Source organism: Delphinapterus leucas, chromosome 16 (genome assembly GCF_059928025.1).
Source record: "Delphinapterus leucas isolate spDelLeu-1000000601 "Yukka" chromosome 16, BTC_Dleu_Yukka2, whole genome shotgun sequence".
NCBI lineage: Eukaryota > Metazoa > Chordata > Mammalia > Artiodactyla > Monodontidae > Delphinapterus > Delphinapterus leucas.
In genome coordinates this window covers 84,284,883-84,309,943 of record NC_143144.1, presented here as the reverse complement: position 1 = coordinate 84,309,943, position 25,061 = coordinate 84,284,883, and the positions used below count along the sequence as shown (strand labels likewise).

At 48.8% G+C, this 25,061-nt stretch overlaps 1 protein-coding gene across 8 annotated transcripts in view; it reads right to left on the bottom strand.

Annotated features, from left to right (window-relative positions):
• MGMT (O-6-methylguanine-DNA methyltransferase) overlaps positions 1–25,061 on the bottom strand; it is a 285,152-nt gene that overhangs the window by 31,825 nt on the left and 228,266 nt on the right. For all 8 annotated transcript variants that reach the window (XM_022568447.2, XM_022568451.2, XM_089898362.1 and 5 more), the window contains one exon: positions 15,141–15,301. In XM_022568447.2, coding sequence (XP_022424155.1) covers positions 15,141–15,301 — 161 coding nt within the window. The remainder of the gene's footprint in view (positions 1–15,140; positions 15,302–25,061) is intronic.

Genomic DNA, 25,061 nt, shown 5'->3' with positions numbered 1-25,061 from the left:
CTTTTTCAAGGCTGCTTTGGATATTCCAGGCCCTTTGCATGTCCATGTAGGTTTAGTATCAGCTGGGAATTCAAAGGCCTGATGGAACTGAATATAGAGCTCACAGAGAACTAACTTCTTGACAATATTGGCTTTTCCAATGACCAAGATCTACACATTTATTCAGACCCTCTTTAACTTCTCTCCGTTTTATATTGTTCAGTGGAGACGTCTGCATATCTTTTACTAAAGTTAATCCGAAATACTTTATACTTCGGACACTTCTTGTAATTTTTAAAATTTAATTCTTAATTTTATTATGTAAAATCAATTAATTCTTACATATTAAAATTGTATCCTTAACCTTGTTAAATTCACTTGTTAGATATTTTCAAAATTCTATAAGATTTTCTATGTAAACAATTTGCAATCTGAATATAGACAGTATACTTATTCCTTTTTAATACGCACGCCTTTGTTCTTCTTACCTTTTTGCACAGAACCCTTTGTCCTTTTAAATTATCTGTTTATTGTAGAAAATATATAGTAGGGTCTGGCTTCTTAAATCCAGTCTGTTTATCTATGCCTTTTAATTTGAACCTTGAGACCATTTACATTCAGTGTACATGTCGGTATGCTTGGGCTTGCATCTGCCTACTACCAACTTGCTATTTGTCCCATCTGTTCTCCTTTCCCTCTATGTCCTGCCTCCTTTTAGATTACTTTAAAAGTTAGTACTCTATTTTACCTTCTGTTCTGGCCTGTGAACTATTCACTTTGGTTTTGTTTCTTAGCGGCATTATAGGATTTATAATATGCCTCTTTATCAAAGTCTTCCCTCAGTTAATACAATAACTTGCTCACAGTAATCTAGTAACTGATAGCATATTTCCATTTTCCCAGTCCTACCTTTCGTGTTACTGTTGTATTTTACTTCTATGTATATTATAAACCCCAAATTTATTATTAATTTTATTTTGAACAGTTAATCATTTTTAAATGAAAAACAAAAAACAAACTTTTTCTCGTACTTTCCCACACTTTCCATCTCTAGTGCTGTTCACTACCCTGGGAATTGTTCAACTTCAGTTCCCAGTAGCTCCTTGTCAGTCTCAAGTGGGTCCCCACGCACACACAGTAGCACTCCGCAACCGACTCAAGAGGACACCACGCTGAGTTCTGAAGCTCTCTGTGTAGCTCCCTTTTCTCCAGTACTCTGCCCACAGATTCCAGCCACCTGGACACTGGGACACCTGTGCTAAAGTATTTGTCGCATCACTAGTTAAAAAGGCAAAGAATGAGGAGAAGCCCAATGCCTACCGACAGAGGATAGGAAACAAATAACAGCACATCCATAAGATGGGATTCTACATAGTAGTTATAGTTAGTGAAGTATCCCTACAGGATTCAAAACAGACGGGTCTCACAAAAATGTTGATTGAAAGAAGCAAGTCACAGGGAGACATCAGCGTTATTCCATTCATATACAAAATGCAAAACATGGAGCCGGGCTGGGGAAAGGCAGACGTGGCCAGGGAGGGCACGTGGGACTGAGCGGCGCTGGCAGTGCTCCATTCTCAACCTGGGTGGGTACATAGGAGTCCTCTCTTTTTTGTTTATACCTCACAAATCCTTAATGAATATTCTTTTGTCTGAAGTAGCTATTTCATAAAAATAATGAAAATACCAACCTGTCATCCGTGGACTCAGCAATTATTCTTCGTGAGGCCCTTGAAATTGCTCCTTTCTCTCATATGATAAAAAATGATTCAAAAGGTATTTATTCACATAGTTTTCTTCCTCTCCCCCCGACAATTAACTTGTAAAATAAGAGGGAAGACGACGACGTTGCCAGCATCCGGATTCCATGCTTGTGGCGTCCCCTCCCTTCCTGACCATACTTTCCAAAGGAGCCCCCTCACACCCTCATCCCTGCGGCCTGATTTCTATTGCACAAAGCGATGACGCCCCTCCCTGACGGTCTAGGGGGTATATATCTATATCTGTATCTATATATATATGGGATAGACTTACAAACACACACCTGCATACTTCCCACTAGAATGTAAGCTCCATAAGACCCAGAACTTTGTTTAGTTTGTTGCTAAGTCCAAGAGCCAAAAAGAGGGCTTTGCTTATAGCTCAATAAATATTTGCTGAATGACTGATAACTGAACTCCTTTCTCCGTGGTCTGGCCTAGGGCTCTGCCAGAGAACGGCATCCGCATCCCCACCCTCCCAGCTTCACTGTGAAGAGGGCGACGTTTATTTACTTATTTTTAAGTCCAGGGGAAGGCATTCAATAGATATGTTGAACTGAGTGATTTCTAGGACTTCTGACCCTAGAGTATAAAAAGGAACAACCAATCAAGAATCACTTAACAGCAGCGTCCAAGGCAGCTGGGAAGTGGTTATCCTACACACTTCCTTCCGCATGCTCTTGGAAGAAAGGGCCCATGCGCACTCGGTCTGGGATGGGATGGGGTGGGCTAGGGCCGCACACCTCCCAGGGTCCTCTGAAAAGCCGGACATTTCCTGAAACCCTGCCAGTGTCCACAGGTCAACCCAGGATGTCTAGCTCATTTCTACGGCAGTTCCACAGGCTGGAGTCCCCCAGGCTGTGCTCTGAGAAACATGAGCATCCCACGGATGCCAGCAGGGAGAGGCGTCGTAGAAGAAGGTTGTCTGGGCAAGTCAGGGCATTTACTGACCATCTTCTTGACCAGCAACATGTTCAAGGTTCTGAGAATTCCTGTCACAAAGAAACCTGTTTAGCTTTGTTTAAAATTTCTCAAGCTTTTTGGTCATGGAATCTTTTTCTGGTGAGATATCTACTAACATCCAGTAGAACTTACGCTTTACCCAAGTGGCCTAGAACAGGTCCCCTACAGTTTAAGAGGAGGTCTGTCCACGTCTTCCGAAGCCCTGCTTGCGCTCAGCTGTCCTTGAGCCCCGCAGACCCTCCACTCTGCTGCAGCAGCAGGGCCGAGGGAGTGATGGGTGCGGGAGACAGTCCCCTCAATTCCTTTCACCTGGGGTGGGTGCGGCCGTGCCGTGGGCTCCGGGGAGCTCCGCCACCCAGTGGCGGGCGGGCACGAGGGCACACGTGGCGCTGCCTTTATCAGCTCAGTGAGGGGGGCAAGGCCGACAAGCTGTAAGAAGTTCTCCGAGAACCATCACGTGTGCTGAGAGAGAAAGCTAACACAGCTCAAATCTCTAACGTAAACTCAGAGCCTCCAGTTTTCTTTCTAGGATCCCAGATTAAACTGGTTGAATTTAAAAACCCGAGGTTTAGAAAAGCACTCAGGCTCAGAAACAGCGTGTGTGCAGCCCTGGGCAGGAGGGATGGGGGTCCCGAGAGGTCACGCGCAAGGCCTCGGAGAAGGGCTCTAGCCTTGAGGTGCAGGCGGTTTGGGGCCTGGCTCTGGGGCATTCACACACCTCGGGATCCAGCGCCTGTGTAGACCTCTGCGCCAGCGTGAGCCTTCCCCAGGAAGGGGCTCCCCGGAGACTTGCTATGTAAGATCCCACCTTCCCTGAGGCCCTCAACCCTCCAGCCCAGACAGCAGGAACCAGTTCCATCAGCAAAGAGTCTTCCTCTGGGTGGAAGGAGGAGCGGGGCCTCATGGCAGGCCTGATGAGACTTTACTGCACAGCGGAGAGCGACGCGGTCAATCTTCACACGCTTCTGAGGCAGGGGCAGAGACGAGATGGAGAGCCAGGCGGAGCTGGGGCCGCCCGGGCACAGGCTCTGGAGAGGCAGCCAGGCGGACGACTGAGTGCAGCGTTGGGGCCCGGGCCGCGCCAGAGGCTGCCTGCATCGGCACATTCACCAGGGAGCATCTTGGAGTCCCAGCGCGCGCCCAGGGTGGTGTGTGCTCTAGAGATGCAGCAGTGCCTCAGCCAACGGCTCCCTGCTTTTCCTCGGAGGCCTGGTTCGCTACCAGGGAACGAAGCATCAACATAACCTTCGTTGATTGCGGACGCCTTTCCTATCTTCTCCTTGTAGGAGGAGGAAACAACAGGGAGGCAAGCCTGCCAGTTTTCTCAGACACAAGGCACACCTCCACACACGCCCTCGTGTTGACACCTGGCTGGCCCGCTGGCCCCGTCCTCTCGCTTTCTGTGCTGCAGAGCGAGAAGCCACGCTTGGAAGGAGGGCCCAGTCCCCGGCAACTGAACTGAAGGTCAGGGTACCTGGCCACGAAGTGCATCCAGGGTGCTGGCAACAGGCCGGCTACACTTCACAAAGACCTCCAGCCTCAGTCAAGGGCGGCGGGCCTGCGTCCCCTAACATCGTGCTCTCCGGTGCAGACATCCCCGACACAAACCCCAATGCGCTCACGTACGTGTTCCACCAAAGGAGGACGTCCCACAAGTGAAGAGTCCCCGGGAAAGGAGGAAATGGCGGCGGGCCTCATCTGCGCTCATCCGCAAGGGACACCCAGACCCAGGAACGTCACGCCAAGTTCCAAAAGCGGGCTGGCACGGCCTGCATTCACGCATTCCTTGTCACGTTCACGGGGACTGGGCTGGGTGCTGGGCTGAGGACAAACACAGGGCTCCACAGGGTGCCACCTGTGACCCATGGTGAGCCCCACGTCTGTTCACCACCTCTCCGTTCCCCTCCCCCGTTCCCCCCACTAGAACCCACCCCATCCGTAACTGTATCCACGGCACGATGAACAACGGCTTCTGGTGCTCAACCCACATCCACAAGGCAGTGAACGAAAGGACAACGGACTGGGTGCCGTCGGAGAAGAGTCGGGAAGAGTGACCCCTCGGGGCCCTGGGAGGCCGAGCGCGGCTGGTTCCCCGCAGGACCGAGTCAGGTGGGGGCCGCCCTTCCTCCTGGAGCCCTCCCCCTCTGCTGTGGCTCCGTGTGGCCCGCCCACCTGGGCAGACAGTATCTCAGAGGCCAAGCCAGAGGCAGGTGCTCTGCGGTCGGGGTGGAGTGCGGTCAGCCCAGGCAGCCAGCGCCCTCTGCAAGCTCCGCGCGGGGAGATGGTGCCGGGTGCACTCCTTCCCGATTCTCCAGGGCTGCGCAGGCTCCCCCTCGCTCCAGCCCTGCAGACCACCGTCAACCTCCACGCTGACAGCACAGCTTTTATTAACACAAATGGGGCCATTAATAATACTGAAACGCGTTAGCTTTAACCCAAATAAACAAGACCACTAATGAAACCCTAAATGCGACGAATCCCATATTCTAGAATAGGAAGCACAGCGGGTGGAGAGTCAGGGGCCCCCAGCCACGTGTTAACACTGAGAGACCTTGGGAGCCGTGCGTGTGTGGGTCTAAGACGCAGGCTGTGACGGACATCAAAAGGTGTTAATGGTTTCAATATTTATCTGCTGCAGGGAAGCACTCTAAAAAGGAGACAGAAAAAAAAATTCTGCTAATGGCTGTGTCTTTGCCATTAAAGTGAAAAGCTTAATGCATCTTATAATCAGAGGACAATTTGCAAATCATTAAGAGAAATGTAAAATTCCATTAAAATACAAATCAAGAGACTCTCCCTGGACTAATAATCTTTTGGATATTATTTTGCATTTCACTATTTCTGTTCCAATACCCAGGCCCCACAAATGATTGGTTCCTGAACATGCTCTTTACCACAGCCTACTTCTTTAACGAGAAACCGAGAGAAGCATAATCTTCTATTCAGAGCAGGTACTAATGAAGAATTCCATATATTCTGAAATTTAATTAAAACCCCAAAGATTTCAAATTAGATGCAATTTGAAATGCCTGGGGCAGAAATACATGCACTTGCGTGGCGAGGGTACCACACTGAAAGTTGATACCGTAATTGGTCTTGATGTATTTTTGTGTTGCCGGGCTGAAGCACAGAACTCATAACCATATAGAAATTCTCTGTAGATTACCTGCTCATTGAAAATGCCATCACTCAGGTAGTTCTCTACTAAATTACCATGCTACTAAAATGCACAAAGTGATCCGGAGAGTAGAGTGGCACAGCTGGCCGACGCTGCCAATGAGTTATGCATGCGTCAATGCGGCCTTTTTTCTTAGTAAAATATGCTCAGTTGAATATTAAAATATAATTGGCATTCAACCTAAGTAGCTTAAACCATTTTGTTATCTTCTTCTAAACCGATCTGGCTCCTCCACGGTTATTTTCAAGGATGCGATTCACAAACTAATGATACCATCATATTCAGCGAGATTTGTGCTGCTTTACATGTCACAAATAGGTGCAGTTTCTACAGCCTGCTAGGGATGGCCTTTAATATTAGCTGCTCTTGAACATCAAAGGCCCAATTCTTGAAGAAAAAAAGGGGGGGGGACATGCCATTTATGTTGCTTCTTGCATATTTTATTCTACAAAGAGGAAGAGATGCGAATTCTCTATGAAAAGTATACCTCTTGGCCAAGCAGTGAGCCCCGGGTCTCCAAAGCACGGATGCTGGGTCTCCTTCACACTGTCTGAGGACAGGCTGAAAGAGCACGCTGCTGCTGGACCTCGCAGCGCAGCTGAGGAAGGAGTGTGTGTTTTTAGGAAAAAGCAGACAATGCCCCCTCCCCCCAAATCCGGGACACGTCCTTTACACGATGTGTTTGTGTCATGACAAACAGCAGCACTCAAGAAAGGAAAAAGTAGTTGCCGTAGTAACAGAGATCCCATATACAGTGATGCTGGCTGAGGGGCAGGGCTCAGCAGGGATGCTACTTCCCAAAACATTACCAGTATTTCCCTCAGTGTTTTGAGGGCGGGAAAAATCTGAATATAACTCAGTGACATACTGAAGAGCTAAACAGACTCTTCCTCTACTTCATTCTTCAGTTTTCTTCTTCAGAAGCACTTTATTATGTGGCCTTAAAACATCACATGATGCCCCAGAAGCTGAGCCTCCAGCAGGTCTGCTCTGCCCTGGAGATTCCCACCCCTCGTGGTCATGAAAGCCACACCAATGGCCTCACACCTCGGAAAGACAGGTGATTCTTCTGCACGTCAATGCCTCACTTTTCCATCCTGACATTTGAAACGTGACCTTCAATAAATCTTATATTCTGAGTCATCTTGAACATAAGGGTTGCAAGTAAACCTATGTGATAGAGCATTTAAATTAAGTAATAGTTTTTACACTTTGGGATCCTACAAATAGTTTGACGGCATTACTGCCATGAGTTTTATACCAATATATGGACATTTAACGTTGGTAACTTATAGTCCAGTTCTATACACCGTTGTATTAAAATACCATTTTCTCTATAAACCCAGGTAGTAGAGATGATTCTATTTATTATCGCTAGCATGGTATCAAGATACATTAATGTTGCCTGTAAAATGTGAACAGACATCCTATGACCACAAAAATATTACTTTAAACATCTCTTTGGAAGCAGCACACGTATAATAATGACTACAGTTGGAATAAAAATCTTGGAAGGACATTTAAAGTCGGTTTGTCACTTTAAAATATAGGCTTGTTAGAAGATTCTTATTTTTCAAAGCTCATTTCAAATGAAAAATTATTAAGAAGGTGACAATGTAATTTACTTCCCCTAGCAGGCAGAAACTTGATTCTCTACTCCTTTTTTGAGGTGAAATACACCCAAATCCAACAGAGGACCTTGCAAGTAATATCTTTCTAAACGTGTGAACGTAATCAGGGTGACTTTTATTTTTAATAGGCACTTCCATTGGTATGATGTTTAATTGCTACGCTACAGGTAATAGTCATGTTTTAATGTGAATATTTTCCCAAAAAAGCAACACTTGTAATAATTTCAATTTTAGGTACTATTTATTTGTAATAGAGACCCCATTAAATCCTACAAGGTTTGAAAGTAGCTGACTTTCAAACCAGCTTTTTGGTTACCGTTTGAGCTTGGTTAAATTATACCGTGTGACCCCAGTGGCCTTGAGGGAAGGCATTCTCGAGTTCAATTTTTTTGCCTGATTTATGGAAACCTCAGGGAACGCAGGATCTGACCACCTCTTAGATTTAGGAGGAAACTTCCACTGAACTAGGCTACCCAGGATACCCTGGTAATTACTGATCAGTCAGAGGGCTCTTTGCACAGGGACACCAGGCATTTTCTCAGAGGCCAGCAGGCTGTGGTTCTGTTCCAGCCACGACGGCACTTCAGGAGCAGGTATCAACAGGCTAAATTCTCCCCCCACAGCAGGGGGGCGGGCATTTTACTATGCTTCCTCCCTAAGGTAAGTGTAAGGCGACTGTCAGGTGTGTGGATATTTACACTCTATCACCGCGGTCCCAGGACAAGTTCCACGTTAGGTACGCAGAGAATTAGGTCAGCTTCCAGAACCCCTCTAACGGCCACTTCCACTGCTCGTGGGTCTCCAGAAGAATCTAAAGCTTCACTCAGCTGGCTACTTCAAAGAAAAAACAGAGTTTTGGTCAAAGTATCGGGACGCCTTCTGAAGGCTCTGCTCAGCTTTGTGCCGACACTCTACCCTGGGGTATCCTGGCAACGTGGCAGCACCTGGCGAGGCTCTGCAGGCTCTCGGGGGGCATCGTCCCGATGTGCGTCCATACCCGGCAATGGAGGCGTCAACGTGCCGCCTGTCTCGCCCAGTCTTCCCAACTCAAAGGTGAAGGATACGTGGGCTCTCCCGCCTTCTCACCTGGCTATGTGCAGAGCTCCAAAGGCAGGGAGACATGCACACGCAACCTAGAACTTAGGTAAGCTGTTGATCACAACAGCAAAAACACTTCTTAAGCATGCAGTTACGTCTCAAACGGCATCATTATTAAATTAGGAGTGTTAACCTTCGTACAGAGCGAAGCACGCAGCAAAAGCACTCAGAAGAGCTAGATCCATTTTAATAAATTCTTTTAAAGGCAATAATTCTCAAAGTAGCGCACAGGTACATATACTACATATACACACATATACATGTGTGTGCGTATGGATACGCAAACACGTATGTGTGTGTGCGTGTGTGTGTGTGTGTATATATATATATATATATATAGTTGCCTCTTGTAAGATTTTAGAAATTATAGGCATACTATTGTTAACAAGCTCTCTAGAGCATTCTGATACATACACTCCCAGAAGAAGGGCCTGAGCTACCAGACTAACCTGAAGAACCTGTTTGCCTGAACGAGTCAGAGTTGAAACTTTCGAGACTCTCTCCTAGTTCAACGTGTGGTTACCTAATGACAACCGCCAGGCAGGAAACTGCATCAAGATAAAATAGAAGGGCTTCCCTGGTGGCGCAGTGGTTGAGAGTCCGCCTGCCGATGCCGGGGACGCGGGTTCGTGCCCCGGTCTGGGAAGATCTCACATGCCGCAGAGCAGCTGGGCCCTTGAGCCATGGCCGCTGAGCCTGCGCGTCCGGAGCCTGTGCTCCGCAATGGGAGAGGCCGCAACAGTGAGAGGCCCGTGTACCGCAAAAAAAAAAAAAGATAAAATAGAAAAAATGATGACCCTCAGACATAATCGGAACCTTACGCTCTTTGGCCCATGAACCTCACAATACACCGGAAGGTTGCTGATAGCTGAGGTGAAGAGCTCCTAGTGAAGTGCACTGACTGCTTCTGAGCTGGCCTGGCCGGCCTCACACAGTCCCACCTGCTGAAATGATGCTCCCTCTGCCCAGGCTGGGAGCCCCCAACCCAGAGAAACCCTCAATGTGGAACACAGAATTCTGGGAATCTAATTTTTGTTCCACTGAGGGGCTGGAAGTGATGTAATATTCAAATGAGGGCAGGGGCCAGGCAGGCAGGAGAGGATGACGAGCCCATGAAGATGCTCCCGTCCACTAGGAAAGGGATGCATGGCAGCTGCTGGCTCCCATGAGAGCCAGATGGAGGGGCCGCCTGGAGAAAAGCAGGGCTCTCCTGAGCGGCTCCGCAAAGGGACGAACGACGGCGTGGGACTGGCCTCCTGGTCCTAGCGGGGAGGGATTCTCGGAGACGGGTTAGCGAAGCCCTGAAGGGTCAGGAGCAAACAAACGAACATCCCGACGAGGAAGGCAGCTTAACCCCACCTCTGTCGCCCCCAGGACTCGCGCTACACCCCGTGGATCCTTTGCTTTCACCAAGTCCTGCCTTGGTTTTGTTCATAAACATTCCCACTTATCTCTTTTCTCTCATGGTTCTAAACCACAAAAACACACTGGATTTTACTCTCCGTGAAAGAGGTGATGGGCCGCTCCTGGCGGTGGCCTCCTGTATCGATTTGAGACCTCCGACCACCTTCCCGGCACCTTGGGCTCCATGGCCTGCCACCCGCTCTCAGGCTTTTGATCTGGTCTTTTCATTTCACCTTTCCCAGCCTCAGCCTTAGAAGGCCACAGACCCAGATCTCCACGTCTATTAGCCCTGAAAAGCAGCTCAGCAGCTCTAGGGTTGAAAGAAGTCCGTTCTCACCAGCTGTTTCCTTCCCACTTAATTTAAGTGCAAGCCTTAGCTTGTTCTAATCAGTAAACGGGCACCGTAAGGTTTATGAACCTTCCAGCCCCACCAGGTAATATCTCAGCAAGGTCAACCATTTTTAGAAGCCCTCATTTAAAGAACACGAGAACAGCGATGGCTATCAACCAGAACCTGTAAAGCATCTCCCACTTTAGCTATTTTCTCTTTAAATTGTAATTCCTTTTTTTTAAATTCAGGAAAAATACTAGTACAAACCGCCTGAAAGCACAGAGCTGCCTCCTGCTGCAGACCCAGAAGGGAGCCTGAGAGGAGACGCGCTCCTCTCCACGGCGACACCCTCCGGAGGCTGACTGGGCTGGCTTTATGGCGTGTAAGGCGACATGCACACCAAAGCAGGCCTCCAGGGCACTGAATGAAGGGGGCTCAGTGGGACCCCACATTTAGGACACAGTGGGGAAATTAATTCATGTGCCCTGAAAGGGCCTTTCCCCTAACTGACTGGTAGGGTTTTCTAGAGGCCCTTTTGAAAGAGGGTTTGACGGGGATACAGAATTACAGGACTCCTTACAGAGTCTCTGAAATAGAAGTTGCAAGGAAACTTCCCTCTAGCCAGCAGGTTTTAAAAAAATGCAGGTTTTACTACTGTCATGCAGCTGGATTTCATAGCTACAAGCTAATAGCTGTGACAAAGGAATTATTAAAGTGTTAAATATTTCATTTAAAAGGGAACATTGCAGTCACTTTGAAAAGAAAACTCAGAACTCATCTGTTGAAAACCGTCATGTGTGAGACCGCACAGGGAGGACAGTCAAGGGCCTCCACATGTGCCCCGGGGACGGCCTCCTGTGATGTCCTCGGCACAGGCCAGGCACTTGCCCAGCGAGGGCACTCCAGGCTGGCAGGAAAAGCACAAAGCCGCACGCCTGGCAGGCCTGCCGCCCACCGCCTGGCCACACCTGCCCAGGAGGGTCTTCAGGGGCAGAGGGAAGGGAGTGTCCACACACACACATTCTGGGTCTGAAAGCAGATCTTAGCCTTTCACAGGCCTGCTCTTCTTGAACTCAGTGTGAAATACTGCTTTTGGTACAGCGCTTCTTTAGTCACTCCAACTGCTTTTGCGATCGATCTCTAAGGCTACAAGCGTTAAGATGTATATTATACAAAGAAGCTAAAAATTTTTTATAAGTAAATATAAAGAAGTGAGGGAGTATTCACAGAAAATAAGTTTAAATGATATTTTATTATGAAAGAAAGAGTAAGATGTATTTCAGGAATAATGGCTTCGTTAAACAACTATTTCTTGGAGAAAAATGAATTCAAAATAAACAAATCGGACCTTTTTAAGAGGTTATATTATAGGGAGGACCCGACCTCCCTAAATGCTTCACTGCATTACAAGACGGCTAGCTCCTGAGCAACACACAAACTCCCTTCACAAAACTCAGAAAACAAAACGTTAATTTGTTTTTGAAATTAAATGACTAAAACGACAATCCCACAAGGAATTAGAACACTTCTTATTCACACTCACGCTTCACTTTCATTTCTTCAACAGCACCACGAACCTCACCCCCGGTAACTGCGGCCTCTCTTTCCCACAGAGAAACCCCACCTGCTGCGGCCCAAGAAAAAGGCAGCCACCTAGGCCTCCAGGCTTCTGGTCAGGAGGACAGCTCAACGGTTTCTTGCCAGAAATACCTAGATAATTAACTTGTTCCTACTTAGACTTCAGAAATCCTCCAAGGTAACAAGTTGAATGATGTGAAATTTCCAATATTTGATGTTTTAACCTACAAAATGGCAATTCCGTATGGTTCAACTCAGCACCGTTTTGTGACCAGCCTAACAAAACAACTAGATGGAGAACACCACACTGATCTGGAGGAAGGAGCCTGAGAGGAGAGCGGTCCTGCCCGAGCAGAGGGGCCTCTGGGCAGCAGCAGGCCAGGCCAGGCCAGGCCCGGGGTAGTGGAACAGACAGTGCAGCCGGAGCAGAGGCCAGAGCCTTCCAGGCCGGGTTCTGGGAGTTACCTGCGGAAGTGCTGAACTCAAGGAGGAGCTCAGTTATCACTACGCTTCTAACCAAGTTGAAACAGGGAGGTCTGCTCTAAATCTCAGAGGACTATGATGAAAAATGACACCCAAAAGGATGTTAAACGTGTTCAAAATCTGAGATGCACAGAAAATAGCATTTGCCAAGGAAGCATTTTTTCCACGATAAACACACCCATTCCTCCCCATTTGCAAAGGTTTCTTTTCTTGTGTTGATTCACAGCTTCTAGAAGCTCTGGGGCTGCCAGGGCACTTTCCTTGTGTGGGCCTTTTCCGCTCACCACAATTTCACTGGCTAAGGGACACAGAGAAAGACAGCAAAGCCAACCACCGCTGGACAGAAAGGGGTGTCACCACATCTGGGGGTTAGTGCCAATTAACTCCGTGTTAGCAATCATATTACAACCATCCACCACCTCCCTTGTTAAAATGTAAAATCCCCACACCTGGCCCCTGCCTGGGAGGCGTGACTGAGCTAAATCAGAAACACCTGGCCCTACAGCAACCATTAACTGTCAGCAGGCGGGCCTAGCCTGGGGGATCTCCTGCCACCAGGGCGGTGCGAGAGGCTGCCCTCACCCCAAAACCCAGCTGGAGGGTACCTGGCCCCAGTAGTGAGTATCCACCAGCTCTGCAGGGCTTGTCCAACAGGGGATGGGCTACGGGTGACTGGACGGACTTCATCCTTCCCCAGTGCCTACCTGCAGCTTGTCCTGGTTGCCCAGACTGACCATGATCATGACCATGACCATGACCATGACCATGACCAGCTGGCAGAGGAGATGGCCAAGCTCGGGCCCAGAGCCGGGAAGGCGGGGGGCAGCAGGGTGAGAGTGGTCCCAACTCTCTTCAAGCACTGAGGACAGGACTTCAGGATTTTATAAGCTCACCCCCTGCTGACCCCCTCGTTAGATCATACAGATCCTTCCTGACCTGGTTTCCTAATTTCTCTGCTCTGAAATTTTCTAACCCTTAAATTTCAGCTCACTTAGGTGATACATGTAAAGAGAAGGAGAGCCGCTTGGCCAGTTCTCTCCTGCTCCTGCCAGGGCAGTAACCCCCAAATGGCAACAGGAGATCGAAGAGTTCACTGTTCCAAGGTTCCCAAGCCCCCACTGTAAAAACAAACCCGCAGCAGGACCCCCATCCTGCGCCTGGCAAGGGGGAGGGGCACACGAGGAGGGTCACCCACACCCTCGACCCAGCCCGGCGACCTGAGGTGCTGGTTCCGAGCAGGCGGTCAGTGCTGGGCAGGGGGGCGACGCGGCCACAGCACCACCTCGGCCCGCGAGGGCCCCATTCTCGGGAGCAACAACGGAGGGTCTCTGGACGTGAGTAGGGCGTGGGGCAAAGGCCCACTCCAGCTCTCACGCCCTGTCCTAGAGACGCCCTTTTAGACGTTCTGGGGCTCCCAATGGAAGACACCGTCTGGAGACAGCCCGACGTGATGCAAGGGGGCTGACGTGGTACCCAGCTCAGCTTCAGTTCATTACGAGCAAAAACGTCCAGGGTCCTACCTACCTGGTCACTCATTGGACCTTGTTAGTCAACTCAGGTATCAGCTCAACTGGCTTGAACTTTTCTACCTGCTTCCCCTGAACCTGCTCCACCTTCAAGTTCATTTTTGCTGAAAGCCACAGCAGCATTTAGAACCATTAAACTTATTGAGCGAATTCCATTTTGAAATTCAAAATGGCTTTCAATTTACCTCATCTAAAATCTCAGGGTAATTTTTTTTCCTTAAGTGTATGCATCTATACGTATATATCTATATGTAAATATACACTCATTAATACTAAGATGACCATGAAAAAATCACCATGTGAAATAAACCCCTGGTATATGTCTAGAATGACTCTAGTTGCCATAATGAAGCTGCGAACAAAAGCTTACAAAGAAACGTCTGGGAAAGTGTTTTTAGGTTTTCGCAGACTCTATATTCCATCGGCACACCGCATGTAGACAATAAGTTCATCCTACAATAATTCATCCCTTGAGAATACAATTATTATTATTATTTTTATTTTTTATTTTTTTTGTGGTACATGGGCCTCTCACTGTTGTGGCCTCTCCCGTTGCGGAGCACAGGCTCCGGACGCGCAGGCTCAGCGGCCATGGCTCACGGGCCCAGCCTCTCCGCGGCATGTGGGATCCTCCCGGACCGGGGCACGAACCCGTGTCCCCTGCATCGGCAGGCGGACTCTTAACCACTGTGCCACCAGGGAAGCCCGAGAATACAATTATTGAACTATGGTAAATTTGAGGGGTTAACCTGAAAACTTATTCAAGAAGACACACTGCCGCTACCCACTCCAACGTTAAGTGTCACTGACTGAGTGTATGGAAGTGGCCAATTGTCCATGTATGAGCCTCGTTTTCTGTGCTGTTGGCAAGCAGATGAAGTTAACAATAAGCTTATTGAAAAACTTACTGCCATTCAGATGTGTTCCTATTTAAACCTTTCAGCCAGCGAGAGTCAGGAGCCCATCTACATGAATCATTTTTATTGCCTTTGCCAAGAATTACGTGACCACGTGCCAAAACTAACACAACCACTTGGAACGGGTGGAGACTGCGCACTCCTATCCATCCAGTGCGGCCACACGCCGCCTCTGTTCAGACGATGTGAAAACGCCACGTCAGTGTAGTCAGTAACCTGAGCTGGGAGGTCAGTGACAGTCAATAGGTCAGCCCCCCTGAACCAAACACTGCGAGGTGGCCGAGGTACTGACCTTTCTGGAAAATGGGATGGTGAAGAGCAGGCACGGGGCGCTCCTCGAGGACCGCGGGCTCATGGAAATAGGCACCCAGCCAAGCCGCACACTGCGCCAGGGGCTCCGTCACTTCCTCTGGGCCTCCGAGCCGCTCAGGAGGAGCGGGGGCCTCCACGGGGCTGCAAAAGAGATAACAGGAGCTGATTCAGCCTCTAGGCCCAGCGTCCACGTGACTAAGAAGCAAACAGAACACGCCCACTGCATCTAAGTGGGTCAGCCCGTAGCTGCCTTGCAGGTATGCAGGTCTCGCCTGCGCCAGGACAGCGGAAAGGTGCCGGCAGGAGGACGGAGGACGCGGCCCGGGTCATCCCACCCGCGCTTCCACCTCCAGCTGTGAGGACACGATCTCTGGAAAGGGGCAGTGCCCAGGAAGGACGCCCGGTACCTGAGCTCTTCTGTTTGGGGCTGTCTGCAGTCACCCTGCAGAGCAGGGATGTGAGAGCACGAGGATGACAAGCACAGAAGCAACTCCAGGGGGAGCGTGCCTGCCCCTTCCTAAGGCTATCACCTGCACCAGTTTTGATCTGTAGAATCACCAAGTACTCATCTTAAAAAATATTTTCCAGAAATCTCGATACCATCCAAGTAATTAGCCTGCAGGCACCCACCCCTCCCATCACGTTTCAACGACAGACCAGCACGGTTCCATGTGCTCTGTGGCTTTGAGCTGGCTTCTGGGGGACCCCCTCCGAGTTCACACTGGGTCTCAGGCTTCAGAGAGTCTACTCTACGTGCTGGTCGCTCTGCGAGGCTCATTTCAGTTGCTGTGACTTTCGTGCCCGGGACTTCTATTTGGTTCTCTTCTGAGTCTTCTCATTCATTCACTGTGGTCACTGTGCTCCCTTTTAGCTCAAGTTTAAACCAACATATCTTAGACTCACTTCGGATGGTCTCACTGTTTCTTCTACTCGGGGTGCTAATCCTTCTGTTTGGGGATCTGTGGCTCCCCTCAAGGAGGTGACTTCTCACCTTCAGCAGGGGCCGATTTTCAGGGAATGTGCTCCGCTGGACTGAGAAAACGTCCCTCTAGAGAGGGTTCACTTTTGCTGCTTCTGAGCCCCAGTTTTATGATGGATCCAGCTTTTCCTTTAATTTCTGAGAACGACACACCCACAAAAGCACTGGCGCCAAGTCGGATTTCTTCAGATGCCATTCCTTCCTGACCTCCCAGGCCCTGGACAGACGGCAGGCTTCCCTGCACTTTCCAGCCTGCTGGGCAGGCTTTCTCTAGTCTCCTTCTCAGAGGCTGCAGCTTGAGGCTTTTGGGGGAAGGTGGGAAAAGACTCCACCCAGCATCCCGAGGGCGGTCACGCAGGCCTCAACCGACAGGCTGCCTCCTTCAGTGTACACTCACCACCCTTACGAGGGCCCGACTGAATATGCGAGGCCACAACCGCTTGGCAACGCGGCCCAGCACAGGTAGGACGGATGTGGCTGATGCGCCCGGGGAACACAGGCCTGGCCTCACCTGCGAGGAGACACACACCAGTGTGTGCAGGGCCTTACAGATTCAGAAATGTGTGCACTTCATCCTGCAAGCAGCGGGCAGCAGCTGAAGACCTTTAAGCAGTGTCTCATAAACAACCCTGTGCTGGGGTCTCAGTCTCTGAGTCACGGTGCTCCGTAGGTCTAAGAGTCTCCAGAGGTCTTGGATCTTTCCAGAAAGATCCCTCCTTGGATGGGATCCACTCTCTTCCACAATGGAATGAGAGGTGGGTCAGGGAAGACTTTCTAATAAGCATGTGAATGTGAATGGCCTTAAGGAAGGAACCAGGGAATGAATGGAAAAGAAGAAATGAGCCCTTCAAGATGACCAGGGAGAGAGGGGGACCACTGAGACCCCGGCTCTGTAGAGCTGGCCAGTTGGGCGATCCTACCAGCAACACAGCTGGACTGGGCAGGCCCAGGCCTTCTCCAAGTTGCCAGCTTCTAGTGGTTGCTGGGAGAGGGAAGGCCCACGCACAGGGCCCTCGGTTGGCCCTGCACTGACAGGGCCCTTTCAGGGTCTGGTCAACAGGAGACCCTGAAGGACGGGGGCTCAGTCCACAGGCAGAGAGCGGCGTCTAGTGGAACAGGTGGCGGAATGGCATCTTGGAGAGACTTCTGGGGATGGAAACTATCTTCTCATTGCCCTGACTGCTCTCCCCATTAGGACATCTGCCCACGGAAAGGTGGGGAACTTCTACCCCATGCTTGGCTTAAATATTTTTCCATGTCAGAGAGAAGTTCCCAGTGACTCTCTTGCTCTGTTCCCTACTTACTCAGTAAGTCTCCAGGGCTTGAGGGGTCTTCTCGGCCATCACACCCTGCAAACGGGGCTCCCTGGGTGGGGGGCATACAGTCCAGGAGACAGGCAGGCATCTTAACCTGGGAGGCAGGGGGCTCTGTACCCACCAGTAACCTGCTTGCTTGGGGAGTTACAACCTCTTACTCAGATGTCCTGGTTCACTCAGGGGTATCTAACAAAGGCCATGGAGCTGTGGGCATCCCGGGCGCTGCCCACGCTGGTAGCCGTTTCCTCTGGGTTGCTAAGGGAACTGAAATGTGAGCTGTGTTTCCCAGCGTTTCCCACTCTTAAAAGGATACTTGAAGAATTTTTATAGTAGTAAAATTCATCTTAAATTGATTTTTTATGCCTGTGCTAAAGATCTCAGCCTCTGATTTACTCTGTAGTTCTCCGTTTTAACTCTTTCTCTATTGGCATTAGATAACTATTCATGGGTGAAATGTAATTAAACAGCTTTGATTCTGAAGCAAGGATTTATGATACTATATTTAAAATGAATGGCATTAAACACACACATAAAACCAGATTTTTAAAGCCATGACACAAATTTCCATTTCTACAATAAAATGAAATTTATTCTCTGCCCTGCCCTCTCCTCCAGCCTCGCTCTGCTCGTCCCTGAAAGAGCTGTGGTGTGACAGTATCACAGCATCACTAACGGCCACTCTTATTATGGAGGAGTTTCTCCAGGCTTCCTACCGACGAACCCTGAAACCCCGATAATTATGGGCTCCGTGGCCCACACTCATTTAAATCCCACATTCACGTCTCCCTGGGAGCCTAGCAACTCACCTAACACTAAATGCACAGGCCTGTGGCCACTGCTTCCGGAAAGCACCACTGAGTGGGAGCCCGGACCCCAGGAGAGCAGCCAGAGCACCGGTGTGGCAGACGGAGATGAGAGACAACCGTCCCGACATCCGCAGGGCCAGTGCAGAGGTGACATCAGGGGCCAACCCCCCGAGACCTCCCAGGATGTCCTCAATAAAAGTAATCCTGGGACTTCCCTGGCGGTCCAGTGGTTAAGACTGTGCCTTCCAGTGCAGGGGGTGTGGGTTCAATCCTTGGTAGGGAAGCTAAGATCCCACATGCCTCACCGCCAGAAACCAAAACATAAAACGGAAGCAGTGTCATAACAAATTCAATAAAGACTTTAAAAATGGTCCACATCAAAAATATCTTAAAAAAAAAAAGAGTAATCCTCAGGCCAATATGGTGACACTGGAGCCCCTTCACTTCTTTTTCTTTTTAAACTTGGCACAAGAGGGCTGGCTAGTGGCTGGAGAATGAATTTGGCTTTGTTGAGCTTTTTAACATAGCAATGGAGAGCACGGGTACGTTTATACAGCAAACATAAAGTCATGTATGGTTTGTTTTAAGGGTTTCTTCAAGGAATATGCAACTGTTGGCAACCCCAAGGACCCTGTAGGACCAAAAAGGACAACAGTGTACCACCTTCGGGGATGCTCCCCGAACCTCAGTGTGTCAGAGAGCCCTGTGTGAAGCTCTCCTGGAGTCGTGACCCCTGAGAAACAGCCAGACCCATCCCCCTGGGCTTGGAGAAAGAACGTTCTGGCGTTGAATTGCATTTCAGATTTGTTTTGGCATAAATCTGTCCATCATTCCAAATCAGGACACAGAAAAGCAGGTGACATGCTCCAGAACAAACTTCTGAAGTGTTTTTTTTCTGGTTATTGTTGTCGTTGTTTTAAAATTTATCTGTTTATTTTTCGCTGTGTTGGGTCTTCGTTGCTGCGCGTGGACTTTCTCTAGTTGGCGGCGAGCGGGGGCTACTCTTTGTTGCGGTGTGCGGGCTTCTCATTGCCGTGGCTTCTCCTGCTGTGGAGCATGGGCTCAGTAGTTGTGGCACACGGGCTCAGTAGTCGTGGCTCGTGGGCTCTAGAGTGCAGGCTCAGTAGTTGTGGCTCATGGGCTTAGTTGCTCCACGGCATGTGGGATCTTCTCGGACCAGGGCTTGAACCCGTGTCCCCTGCATTGGCAGGCAGGTTTCTTAACCACTGCGCCACCTGGGAAGTCCCTGAAGTGTTTTTAATAAAGCAGGCAGTGATGCCTTACCTAGATTTCTCAAGAGAAACCACGACTTCACAGCATTAGATACATGAGCACAGAAGGTATCAAAGGAAGACTGTCCATCCCACCTGCACGAGGCTTGCACCTCAAGACCCTGGCGTGGAGGAGAACGACAAGGAAGAGTGACAGCATCACACCTGGGGAAGCGGAGGATTAGAAGGTGACCGAGCCAAACTTAAATGAAACGGCCCTGAGGACAAAGGTCACGCGCACGGGAAGCCCTGCCTGGCTCCACCGGCCTCCCGCAGGGTGTGCTGCACCCCGGGAGGCTGAGCGCTGGCCCGGGCTAGTGAGGGCAGGGCTGCCTGCTCAGGTGCTGCAGCACCAGGAACCCGCGGGGCAGCAGGTGAGTTGCCACGGCGGGCAGAGGACGCCAGGCTGGCTGAAGCCATCAGGAAGTGCTGCTCAAGGTCTAACCCCTCACGGAGAATGGCTGCGCGCCTGGCAGGCCGCCCGGAAAGTGGGAGGGGCGTCCCCAGCTCTGTGCCCTCCGGTCTGTCCCACACGACAAATGCGCTCAACACTTTAACCCACCAGCTGGGCAGGAGGTTTGGGTGTGTGGATTTTGGGGCGCCTCAAGACTTCACTGGCACCAAAGAATCACTAAAATGATCATAAAATCATAAAGATGTCATGTACTTGGGCTTAAATCCCATTTGATGTAAGAAAACAGGCCCAAAGTTCCGAGTTCCTCCTATCTGGCGGGCACCCCTCGTTACACCCAGCGGGTAGACTGTGTAACATGCCGTGCGCTGGGAGGGCTGTGCCTTCCAGCCTCTCTGTGGGGCCCCAGTAGCTTTCCAGCATCTCTCTCTTCATGGGATGAAGCAGCCTTATGGTTGGGGAACGTTAACTGGTGATGCCAGAGGGTCACCTAAGGAAAGAGGTGCCAAGACTCATATTCTTCTGAGTCCCTCTGGAGTCTGGCAGGGTGACCCAGGTGTCGTCCTTTAGCAAGGCTGGGAGATCAGTCCACAAGGAAGCACACGGACTCTCCAATACAATCGAAGCGTGAAGGAGCGACCAGAGCCTTGGCCGCGCGCAGCAGCTCAGACCCCCTGAGGATGAGAAGCCTCGCCTCCTCTGGCTTCCAGGACTCGGTGCGGAGGGCAAGGGCCCCCGGAACTCCAGAGTGGAGTGTCACACCTCACAGGCTCAGGAAGGTGCACATTCACTGCAGAAATTTAAAGCTGCAGTTGAGGTGACGTTATAAACATCATGTGGACACTCTTGCTAGATGGCCCTGGTAAGCACACAATTATGCCCGAGTTAGCGGAGGCTGGCGGAGTCTCTCGCGTTTGTGTCTGATGGATTTGTCCCACATTTAATTATACCTTCTTGCTAAAGCTCAGATGCTTTTCTTCCAGTGGTAGTACTGAAGACAAATAAATCATGCTACCTGCTTTCAATAAAGTCCTTTTTTTTTTTAAATGAGAAGGGTGAATAAAGGCTTTAAACTCTATATTCCAACCAAATTTAGTGGTTTGATTCCATTCAAGCATTTACTGAGGATCCTTTAAGTACCTGGCTTATCGGCAAGAGTATCGACTTGGGGTTTATAGTCCAACTGGATAGGCAGGGAAGGTGAAGGTAAAACAGACAGTTATCCATCACCCTCCCGATGGTTGTGCTGAAGGAGCCCTTCCCGGCCCAACTGGGACTTTCACACGCCACTGCCATCTGATGAACGAACCATGAAAGTGATGGTTCCGTGACACTGCCTGGTGGCCAGCAGCTGTTTGGGCAATGACACCACACAGGTGTGACAGAGTTTGTGCAGTTGAACATCCTAGAGTTATATTAGGACACAGAGTAGAAAAAGGAGAAAGTGCTGATGTCAGTAGTAAGAAACACAGATCTCAAATGATACAACTAAGTCACAGGTGAAAAAGAGGAGGCGCGACAGTGGAGGTTCATCTATGGACACAACTGGAGCCCCCCTGATGCTGATGACAACGCGGGCAGCAGTGTTTGCTATTTACCGGGTGCTGTTCTAAGTGATTCATGCATTAGCGTACTGATTTCCCACACAATCCTAAGAGCAACATGTGCTCAACTGTGAAAAAAAGGGAAAACACTAATAAACATGCATGAAGTATCAGCAACATACCTGAGTTTGTATAAAAACGACAGACATAATATGTAGATTTTAATTCTGAGACAAAAGCTCCTACTACTTGTAACACATGAGTTTATTAACTGACTTTCATGTGTTTGGTTTTAGTGTCTGTTTTCAAAGATGTTTCTGTACAAAAGGAACACGCAAAAGGGAGTACAGGCCGAAGGTGGCACACTCCCAGCTTCCAGGGAAGTCAACAGGAGGGTGAGCTGGAGTTCCGAGGGTCAGCTGAGCAAACCCTTAGTGAGGTTTTACTGTGTGGCTCGTAGCAAGAGGAACATAAACCCTGCTCCCTGCCTTTATGCCTTCCGCCCCACAATCACACCCTCCCCTGCAAGTGAACTCCACAGTTATGATCCTATCACAGGCCACCAACGGCTCGCGTCCCAAGGGCGATGAGAGGAGGAGGAAGAGGCAGTTTAAAGTTTAACTGGGCCCTAGTTTACTCACTGTCAGGGTGGCCATAGGTACGTTGTTTAAACTGGTATCAGCTTTTAATGGGCATCCTAAGCCCTCAAAATCTGGGGCTCAAATTAATGTCAGAACCCAAGCAAGGCTATAGAGGAATTCGCTGTGGTATTTTAAAACACCCACCAAGGGCTTCCCTGGTGGCACAGTGGTTGAGAGTCCGCCTGCCGATGCAGGGGACGCGAGTTCGTGCCCCGGTCCGGGAGGATCCCACATGCCATGGAGCGGCTGGGCCTGTGAGCCATGGCCGCTGAGCCTGCATGTCCGGAGCCTGTGCTCCGCAACGGGAGAGGCCACAACAGTGAGAGGCCCGCGTACCGCAAAAAAAAACAACACAAAAAAACAACAAAAAATAAACACCCACAAAGAACACAGAGAAAACTATATGTAAATTTTCAACTCCTCCCCGTATAAGGTACACGTCATAAGAACCGTATGTTTGTTCCTTTTTTAAAATAATTGCTTCTTTAAAATACATCAGCAAAAATAAAACATATTTTTAAGAGACAATTTAAACAGTATACTTGGCAGACAAGAATGCCTCACAAAAGCCTATCTACTTTCTCTCCTAAATGTTCAAGTTGTTAAAAGGAAAACTGTATTTTATCAACACTTTAACATATCATTAAAAATCTCTACTATTTGACAGATGAAGATAAAAACAACCCAAAACTATAGATGAATTATCAGGTCCCTAATGATTCCAAAACAATTACAGGATGCAGAGCAATCGAGTTAAATTTTATTCAAAAGCTTACTACACTTGTGTTTTCTTTTACTTTTCTATCAAGAAACCCATGAGGTTTAAGCACAATTCATTATGTATGAGACCCCACTTGCAGCGCTTGACTGTTGATTAATAGCAAAGTTTGCTGTATGTACATTTGCAACATTAGATGCATACAATATGCTAACTTATTCTTTCACTGAAACTAATTATTTACAAAAATGACTACTTGAGACTACAATTTATTAAATGCATGCATCCAGTCTCAATTTGGCCCCAAAAGACAGCCTGGAATGAAGATCTTTTACTTGAATGTGACAACTTCTAGAAATGCTGTTATTAATATTGTAAATGTGGCAAATAAAGAGTTCAAATAGCCTTATGTCTATGTTGCATTTACAAAGAAGCTTTTTTAACGTTTCACACACATATGAGAGGTATATTCCTCTTTCCCAGCTTAACTTAGCTTCTAACAAGTAAAACGCTTACATGTTGGCAATGAAATAGTTTTAAAAAGAAATAATAGCTAACATAAAAATGGAATAGAAAACCGTAACCATATTGCTGCTTATAAGCAGATTTATTACAATTCTGTCAAGAACTTAGTTCATTTGTTGAAAAATATCTGTAGAAACATGAAATGTTTAAAGAGTCATTCCATCAGTCTCATCAAATTCTTGATACTCCCTCAAGAGTACTTCTTCCCAAAGGATTCTGGGGGTAGGTAACTTCACATTATTCAACCATTCTGCTCCCTTCTCCCAGAAAAGAAGAACACAGAAGAAATCAGTCCACGAATAAGAATTACAAATGTCCCATCTTTGGATGCAGATTTCAGGTGGGGCATCTGGTCAACCGAGAGCGTCTTTCAAGCTAACACTGCAACGCATGTGGCCCCGAGCTGTGGCCACCTGTTGCGAGCGTCCTCTACAGTCAGGTCTCGCTCTGCCAGGCCAACCTGTACACCCTCCAAGGCAGCCCTTCTGATGCCCTCAAAGACTCTGTGTGGCCTTGCTCTGCTCTGCGTAGGCCGTGTGCCACTGTGGGCTTGGGAGAGGCAGAGACGGGTCACTGGCCAAGGTGAGGAAACCAATGCCTGTGCCCCAGGAGAGGACGACAGCGTGGAAGGTCATTACGTGCTACAGGGTGCTCCTGCCAGCAAAGTCATGCACAGACGCCTAAGGAGAGAGAAGAAAAGGGCCCGCTCTGGGGCACAGGATTTTAGGGACGCAGATGAACTGAAATATCAGTCAGAGGGCCTCTGCTCTCTACAACCAGTGTTAAGAGAAAAAGTAAATAGCACGAGGATGGGAAATCTCAGGGCACGTCGTCAGATGGGTAAAAGATGACTGGTTTTCTATCATGCAGTTTCATATCCTGACTCTCTCTCTCAATAACACAGTTGAGGTCAGCCACAGTTATTGCTCAGCATCACATCTTCATTATACAACATGGCACTTTGGAAAGGATGGAGCCACTGAGTTGAGGACCGACTGTATGGAAATGACCCAAGGTAAACCCTCGTATAAAATTTCGTAGCTGCTATTTACTGACTGCCTACCATGTGCCACGCATAGAATTAAAGACTGTTCTATGTTTATTTCTCCCAATGACCCCTGAGGAGGCATTATTATCCCTATGTTCTAGAAGAGGAAACTGAGGCCCAGAGGTTATGTAATAACAACTAATCAATGCATGTGGGATGGAACCAGGATTTGAATTAAAGCCTGTTTGATTCCAAAGACCTTAACCTGGACCATCTCCATGAAATCAAAGTACCCTTGCTCATCTCTCTGAAATGGAAACAAACGGTCCCTCTAATCGTGACAAGCCCATACGTTCACATGCTCTATTCTTGATAGCATATGCACTAGATAGCATTTGGATTTATTCTTTTATTTTTAGGTAACTTCTGTTAACTTCTCCCTGATCCCCAGGACTACAATCTAGGCCCACTGCCCTATCATTCAAAGACAATGGGGATCTGAGCGTTGAATCTAGTTCTATTATATTCTAGATGCTTCCAGGAAGAGGCACTAGGTGCCCACACAGCAGGGTCTCAGGCTCTCAGACAGTGGCCACTGGCATTACTGCTCCTCACCCTTAAAGGAAGGCCATGATGCTGTTCAAATGCCTCAATGACCAGTCCACACAACACACAGTGTTCCTTTACACAGGTAAGAGGCC